This window comes from Gekko japonicus, unplaced genomic scaffold (assembly GCF_001447785.1).
Source record: "Gekko japonicus isolate JY-2015 unplaced genomic scaffold, Gekko_japonicus_V1.1 scaffold59, whole genome shotgun sequence".
Lineage (NCBI taxonomy): Eukaryota > Metazoa > Chordata > Lepidosauria > Squamata > Gekkonidae > Gekko > Gekko japonicus.
Window position 1 is genome coordinate 1,236,190 of NW_015169174.1, and position 8,324 is coordinate 1,244,513.

At 48.3% G+C, this 8,324-nt stretch overlaps 1 protein-coding gene across 1 annotated transcript; it reads right to left on the bottom strand.

Annotated features, from left to right (window-relative positions):
- Nucleotides 1-1,952: 1,952 nt before the first annotated feature.
- Nucleotides 1,953-7,983, bottom strand: HPS6 (Hermansky-Pudlak syndrome 6). Its single transcript, XM_015415958.1, has one exon. The coding sequence runs from the start codon at nt 7,381-7,383 to the stop codon at nt 4,894-4,896; it is 2,490 nt and encodes an 829-aa protein (XP_015271444.1). The 5' UTR covers nt 7,384-7,983; the 3' UTR covers nt 1,953-4,893.
- Nucleotides 7,984-8,324: the final 341 nt, after the last annotated feature.

Sequence of the window (8,324 nt, forward strand, 5' to 3'; positions counted from 1 at the left end):
ATCTAGGTGTTCTGGTTGATCACAAGCTAAACATGAGCCTGCAGTGTGATATGACTGCAAAGAAAGCTAATGCAATTTTAGGATGCATTAACAGAAGCATTGTGTCCAGATCACGGGAGGTGGTAGTTCCAGTCTATTCTGCTATGGATTGTGGGTGCTATGGTCAGGCCTCACCTGGAGTACTGTGTCCAGTTTTGGGCACCACATTTTAGGAAGGATGTTGACAAGCTTGAGCGTGTCCAGAGGAGGGCAACCAGGATGGTGAGAGGGTTGGAATCCAAGTCCTATGAGGAAAGGCTGAGAGAGTTGGGTATGTTTAGCCTGGGAAAGAGAAGGCTTAGAGGGAACATGATTGCAGTCTTCAAGTATCTGAAGGGCTGTCGTGTAGAAGATGGAGCAGATCTATTCTCTCTTGCTCCGGATTGCAAGACTAGATCTAATGGGTGGAAATTACAAGGGAGTCATTACCAGCTAAATTTCAGGAGAAACTTCCTAACTGTAAGAGTGGTTGAGCAGTGGAACAGACTGCCTCGGGAGGTAGTGGATGCTCCTTCGCTGGATGTTTTCAAGTGGAGGCTGGATGACCATCTTTCGAGTATGTTGTAGGGCTATCTTTCCGCTATGCTCCTGTAGAGTGCAGGGAGTTGGACTAGATGACCTGCAGGATCCCTTCCAACTCTAACATTCTATAATTCTATGGTAGGTGAAATCCTGCTTTTCACCCCAACAGGGACAACAACTTTCCCCCTTCACATCAACAACCCTGAATGGTAGGTTAGGCTGGGGGGAGAGTAACTGGCCCCAAGCTTCTGCGGTAGAGTGGGGATTTGAACTTGGGTTCCCCAGATCTAAGTATGACACATCAACTAGACCCAACAGGAGGAATGCCTTTGGTGAGAAAACCTTTTAGTAGTCAGGACTAGGATATGGCAGGTTCTGGGATGCACTGCACCTCCTTGGTGAATACATACACAGTAGATAAAGCAAAAATAACAATGGAGGCTAGAGTATAATTTTAATGTCAAGCTTTTGAGGGTAATGCAAAAACAAACAGCATCTTAAAGGCTAATACCCCCACAACAATGCAAGCAGTGTTCCCTCTAAGCTGAGTTACTGTGAACTGGCTCACAGTTTTCTAGTCTCTGGCTCACATATTTTTGTCTTAGCTCAGGAAGGATGGCTCCAGAGCAAACTAATTTATACAGTAGCCAAAATGCTTGCTCACAACTTTAATGGCACTAGTTCACAAAGTAGAATTTTTGCTCACAGTACTTCATAGCTTAGAGGGAGCATTAAATGCAAGCTTTTGTGGACTATAGCAACAAAAGGAACTAGGCTCTACTCCATAAAAGCTTATACTGGGGGGAAATGATGTGTGATACTCTAAATATGGTTTATTCTGTTATGTAAGTGATCTGTTTTCCTGGATGATTAAAAGCATCACCCATCTATCCTATTTCTACAGTACGGTTTTATTATAATCTAAGATCAGACAGTACATTAATATATAACATTTGCATTGATCCTATTCCTAATAAACTGTAGATTCCAAGGATGGTAAAATGATGCTTGCACTAATCTGAGGGCTTCTGATTTCAGAAGGGCTACTTGTGTTTGAACATCTGTCTGGATTGAAGAAACTTTGAACTTGGGAGGTTTGTGCTATGTGGACTGTTTTTTATAGCACTAGGCCAACAGGTTCTCAAAATAAGATACCATTTTATTGGCTGTGAAAGTTGATCCAGCAAGTGAACTCATTCATCAGTCAGTGACCCATTCTGTAACTTCTGTTAAAAATGTTCAGTCTATTGTTGCCTCCTTTAAAAAAAAAAAAAAATTGTAAGCAACTAAAATCTGGCACAGGCTGTTTTATACAGGTTTTTACATAAGGGCAAAAACATGTAAGGAGAACAGGAATAAAAGATGACAGAGCCTTCTAAGAAAGCAGACATCTGTAATGATGGCAAATTCTGCTGTTAAGTATGGTCTTGACATGCCCCCCCCTTCAGTGGCAAGTGCTAATTCAGCAGCAGAAACCCCTCTCCCAAATCTATTTCTTACAGTTTCGAGACTGCCATAAGCTAAAAACAGCCCATGGGAAGAACAACTTCTGAAGCATTAAATTAATCCTCAAATGCCTCTGCTTATAAATCTAGTGAGGTAAGAAACATCAACTTCCCTAATGGCACAAGACTTCATTTCAGGCTAGTTTATACCTACTGTTGTAGCAGTGGTCTATTATTTCTGTCTGGTTCCTTGCTTCATCATCTCTACTACCTTATTTCTGGTCAACGTCACACTTTTCTTTACTAGAGGAAAAGGGAGACAGTGACTCTCCCCCTCCCCCCTTTCAGAAAAGGAACTGGGTAGCTGCCAACACAGCTTTCTCTAACACAGAAGACAAAGGTGCATTTATTGGTAGCAGAACAATATGCTAGCCCTTTCAAGCAATTATTGGTTTTCTTATGGTAGGAAGTTTTGTGACTCACACAGCAATTTCTCTGCTAGAGTTGTTCCTCATTAACAAATAGTGCCAAGTTTGGCTCAACAGCTCAGAGGGGAAAATGCACAACTGAGTGCCCACAATATATGTGCCAGGTGCTTTCGAGCGAGGGTCAGAGTTCTCTATGATTGTTCATCCGCTTTTAATACTGCATACAGAACACAAAAATAGCTTCAGAAACCAAGTATTGCATGAAAACAAACTTATTTATCAGGATTAGCATAAAAGCTATTTCTCTGCAAAATTACTCTGCACAGCTAGGATATGTATCATCCAAAGAAATCATATGGATAGTTTCTTGCACAGATACCCACATGCTAGAGACCCTATTGTAATCAGGAGTTCCCAAAACTTGTGAAGCCCAGAGTCCCATTGCAGAGAGAGAAAGAGAATGAAACTTCACAAACAGCTGGGAAAAGAAAAGGAGTTATTGTACTTTGACTTCCTACTGATAGGCCTGCATCCAAGAGATGTTTTGTTTCAGTTGAGAAAGGCCCACCAAACACTTAACACTAGGCTAAGTGAATCTGTGGGATCTCTGAGCATGTGCAGCTCACCTGTAAACATCAGGAAATAGTATGAAACACAGCCAGCATATATGGACAAGGCAGGCACTTGTGCTCTTCATTACAGAGGGCTCAAAAGAGAACTTATTCACCACGATAAGACACAAATATATACCATGGCGCTACCATCACCAAACCCAGCCTCCTGATTCTAGTTGTTAAACTAATAACAATAGAGGTGAAGTGGAACAAGGACCAGAACTTTCTGTGTATTGCACTAATTACCCTGTCATCCCCCCCAGCACCAAGGGGTGGGGGCCCATAGCAGTAAACAAACAGCAATCACTCAGCACAGGGCATGCACAGTTACTGTGATGCTGCAGGGGATGTGGGTCTAGTTAGATTTGCTTGGACTCTAAGAAGCTCTATATTAGCGCAGGGTCTTGTCTAATGAAGCAGTATTTGCATAATAAACAGTTACCCGACAAATTCAGCAAGCTGGGAAGAGATAAAAAGGACCAGCATCCTAGAATATAACAGCTCCCTGACCATGTGTCCCTAAAGAACCCAGACAGTCCTGTACACTCCGTGTTGGCTCCAGAGCAGCTGATCAACCCTTTCCTCAAACAGAACTGAAATGCGCAGAGATTTCCTTGTAGTCAAACCATTTCCCCATTTAGAACCACATCAGGGAGCCTTTGCCTTTTAAAACAAATGCTAACAACTAAAAAGTAGCTTTTCCCCATCTTGTAAAAAGTTACTCCTGCTTGTAACTGTTCTTCCCCCCCCCCCATTCCATCTTCACATCCATGGTGGAAGGCTACAGTGGTTAACTCTCCCTAGCTATATACAGTTGTAATGGGATCTTCTCAACCCCAGTGGTACAAGGGAACTGTGAGGTGCTGATAAGCATCAAGGGCTGAGCATGCTCACATTTTACACACAAAGTCCCATCTTCATTTCCCAACAGAAGAGTATTTGCTTGAATCTTAAGCCACCAGGGGCCCAAAGCATCAAATTAGGCACTAGCTACATTCCTCTGCAAATGCACAAGGCACAGACTATGCAAGAGAACCTCACAGCCCCCACTGTTGACAGCCACTTTTTTTTAAAAAAGCAAAAGATAAGGCCACCATTAGGGACAAAGGTGTGTGTATATGTATCTGCACAGTGGAAATAGCTGGAACCGCCCTGTCTAACATTAACATTGCATATTCATGCACAGACTGTGATGCCTCCAAGGCACAAGGCTCCAGTTAGAGAAGCAGGCAACTCACATGCTCTTCATTAGGGAGTTTCAAACTTTAATTTCAGGGAAGAAATAATCTTGGCCAGTGAAACTTTGCCCCCAATACACTAGCACAGTACTAGGAAACAATCCCTGCACTAGATAACAACAGCTGCAGACACTAAAGCATAGTGATGTGGGTTTGAGAACATGCCTTAAACTGAGTCAAAGCCAGGCAATTTCCCCATGTCACTAAGCCCATGTGCAAAAATTTTACTTATGAATATGAACTGACGTTTACCAAAATGTACAAGGAGATTAAAAATTGCACCAGCATTATTAATGAAAGGCTGAGAACATAATCTGAAGTAGATCTTCATGTCACTTTGCTATATAAACAACAATATAATTCTTTTGCATGCACTTTAACTCTTATTTAAGGTACCCAAACCCCTGCTGTAAAAACAGCTTTGCATTCTTCCAAATATACCTCTTGGCAGTTCAAAAGACTTTGGGGTTTGTCACCCACTGTGGCAAGGACATTTTGGCGATGCAGGTCCTAAGTGGGATACACGGGCTGCAGATCCTGATTTTGCCAGGACCAATTGCTATAGATCCCCTTTTGCCCACCTCCACACTTTTATCTTGTGCCAGGTTTACATCCCCTCAGACAATGTGCCTTGTGTGTGGTTGTGAAGGGGCTCAGTCCTTTGCACATGCTCCTCCTGAGCAGGAGCTGTCTTCGCAGCAATTTGCTGGTGCCTAGGTGGGGTTGGAGGAGGAAAAGATGGCCCTTGTAAGACATCAGCATAGATTTCATCCTGGCCGGCTGAGCAACGTGCCAGTCGGTGCAACAGTGGCTTGAGCAAGCCAACAGTCAGTTGTGGTGCCCCACCTGGAAGAAAGGGTGGGTGGTCCAGTTCTGTTTGGGGTAAATGCTGTTGAATAATGGTCAGTATGTCAGAAGCACTCAGATCTGCAGGGCAGAGCTCCCATAACCTGTCCAAGTGAGGGTCCAGTGCCCTATGCTGGGCAAACTCTCCCAGGAGGACAATAAACATTTCTTTGTTCAGCAAAGGGCTTAGCCTGGAGAATTTCTCTGCTGTATCCATCACACGCTGCCATCTCCTGTGGCGAATAAGGAGGTCCAAGGCCTGTAGGATGGCTTTGGGCCGCTGGCTGCACAGAAGGAGCTCAATCTCCATTTCTGTGTAGGCTACAGAGCAGCCACTCTTCCTTGCCAGTACAGCTAGGGCTCTCTTATAAAGGGGCACCCCACCCTCAGGACCCTCCTTGTTGTAGGCCCAAGAGGTACCCACATACTGCTGGGATAGCTCCACAAACCTAGGCAGCCATTTAGGCTTGAACTGATAAAGAGACAAACAGATGAGTTCAAAGAGGGGGACAACCCCATTCAGAGAGGCCTCTTGCTTGCTCAGACTGGGCACAGGCCCCCCAAGAATTTTCTTCCACACGTCTGGGGTGGCTCTGGCTATCAACAGGCCATCACCATTCTGTTGCAGTTGCAGATGGTTCCGAACAGCCTTCCAGGAGGCCACAGGGAAAGAATTGAATATGGAGTTCATGTACACCAGGTTCTCCCTGTTCAAATCCAGGTGTAGAAGCCGGTTAAGCTCCTGTTCTACCAACTCCTCACCATAGCTGTCCACCTCACTTTTGGAGGCCCCAACCAGACATGACTTGAGGAATTCCAGGTTCTGGTAGCTCTGCAATTCTAACTGCATGGTGCTCAAAAGCTTGGCGTAAGGCTCTGGGAGGGCCCCAGTCCTCTTATCCTTTGAAGCAAGGCTATGGCACAGAATGGAAGAAAGAGCAATGGGAGCCTGAAACATGCCACCCTTCTTTAGCTTCTCCACAGTGAGCGGGGAGCTGCTGAGACTCCGCCGCTGATAATACTTGCATGCTTCTTCAAAGACCATCTCCACCAAGGTGGGCTCAGGTTGGCTGTCGTTGTCAGTCCCAGAGAAGTCAAGGTGGTAAATGCCATTTGGGCCAAGAAGCTGCACCACTGCTGTCTCTTCTTCCTCTGCATGGAAATCCAAGAAAAGCATTTCTGTGCTCAGAAGTTTCTTTTCCAGCAGCTGTCTACTGTTCAAGTCCACGAGATAAAGAATGCCTCCCAGCAAGCAAGCAAACATGTCCCCAAATACTTTTAATTGGACCTCCTCCCCCGGGGTCAAGGCAGTTCCTCCAAAGTCAAAGACATGTCTCCACAGTCCGTTGGGTTGAACCAAGTCCACAGCTCCTGAGCTGGTGACGAGGAGGAGCCCTTTGCTGGTTGACAGGCTACAGCTATGAATATCCAAAATCTCCATGGATGCTAGAATTCCCACATATCCCAAGATGAGTTTCTTAAAGTCCACTTCCCTGCCAGGATGCAATACTTTAGTGGAAATGCACCCTCTGGATGGAGCAGCAGCAACAACAATGTCAGTGTTTTCCCACCGCCAGATGAGGACACACTTGGCCACACCAGGGAAAGTGGCTGGTGTGGGCACCAGAAATGCACCAGAGGCGGCGGCCAGCACTTGGTAAGCAGGGCTGTTGTGCAAGACAATCTGCAGGGGGCTGAGCTGGGCAACGTTCTCCCTAATGTGAAGGTCTCGCGTGCAGATACAGTACCTGAAGGCTCTCTTCTCTGGGGTCTGCTGGACATTTAGCGGGGGTCTCTCCTCACACCACACTAGGCGGCTGCCCCAGTTGCAAATGGAGACAATCCGAGCCCGGGCGCCACAGCACAGCTCCAGACTCTGCAGCAAGCGCCACCCGGACGCAGGCACAAAGCGCCAGAGCTCAGTCCTGCCTTGCTCCCAGACGACAGTCAGCACCCAGAAAGCGCCCCCCCCACAGCTTCCCAGGAAAAGGATCCCGACCACAGGTGGCTGAGGCGGCTGCCAGCTCCGCTCCAGATCGCCCGCATCGCTGCCCAGGCGCTGGAAGGCCACGAGCCGAGCCGGGGAGGCCGGTTGGTTCCACAGCAGGAGCAGATGTTGCCCGTCAGGGGTGGCCACAATGCGGCTGGGAGCCTCTCCCGGACGGCGCCGGTCCAGCAGTTCCCGGAGGCCGTGGCCGCGAACGAAGTCGCTCCAGTCGGAGACCTGCCGCAGCTGTGCGGCTCGCTTCATTTCGGGGCGTCCGGCGTCGCTGCCAACCACATGGGGAAGAAGGTATTGAGACCCGCCACAGCCGGTCGAATCTCGGGCTGCTCACAAGCTCGCCAGGCCCGTGGCGGAGCTCCCCAGCTCCAGCCGTTGTACGCGGTTCTACTCCGTACAATACACCGCGCGCGGTTGTTTCTCGGGGCCCTCGGCCTCCCCACGTTGCGAGCTTATAAATCCGCTGCTCCGCAGTCCCTCTGGTCTACCGGGGTCCCTCTTTCTACGCCTTGGCTTGCTGCGACTGTTACGTGCCCTACTCCCTCCCCGGTCCAACTCAAACTAGCGAGCTTCCCTTTTTCCTCTTGCCGCCCGCGCCAGAAGACAGGCAGCGACTTTTCCTTCTGCGCCCCGAGAAGGCAGAGTCCCGAGCTGCGGTCTGTTGCCTCTCCGTCAAAAAGGGGTCTCTCCCTCCCCGTCCGGACGGCGAAAACCTCTCTCCCTCTTCGAGCTTCCAAGCGACAACCGCTCCTGACGGCAATCACGAGGCCTTTGATTTCCGGGCAGGATCGCTCTCCTCCCACTAACTCGGCGTCAAACCCCGAATTGCCTGCAGGTCTTTCACTTCCGTCCCCCTTACCTCTTCGTAACACAGAATGGCTGGAGGAGAGCGGCCTGATTTGTGGCTCCGCCCCCACGTTGGAGGGTAGGGCAGATAAAGGCGACGTAGGGTACATCGGACACGGCGGGAGATGGGGAAGGGCTGCGGCTGTTGTTCAAGACAGCGCCACGGCCCAGGGGACGGCGCAGGAAGAGTCTGACTGGCTTTGCATCCGTTCCTAAGCACACGCACGCAGCGTACTTCTACGGATGTGTTCCCCCGCCCCCGAGTAAGCCCCGCTTATGCCGCAGCTGGGCTTCCCACTCTCTCCCCTAGCCTGTAAAAGAAGGTAGCTCAGCCACAGAGACAG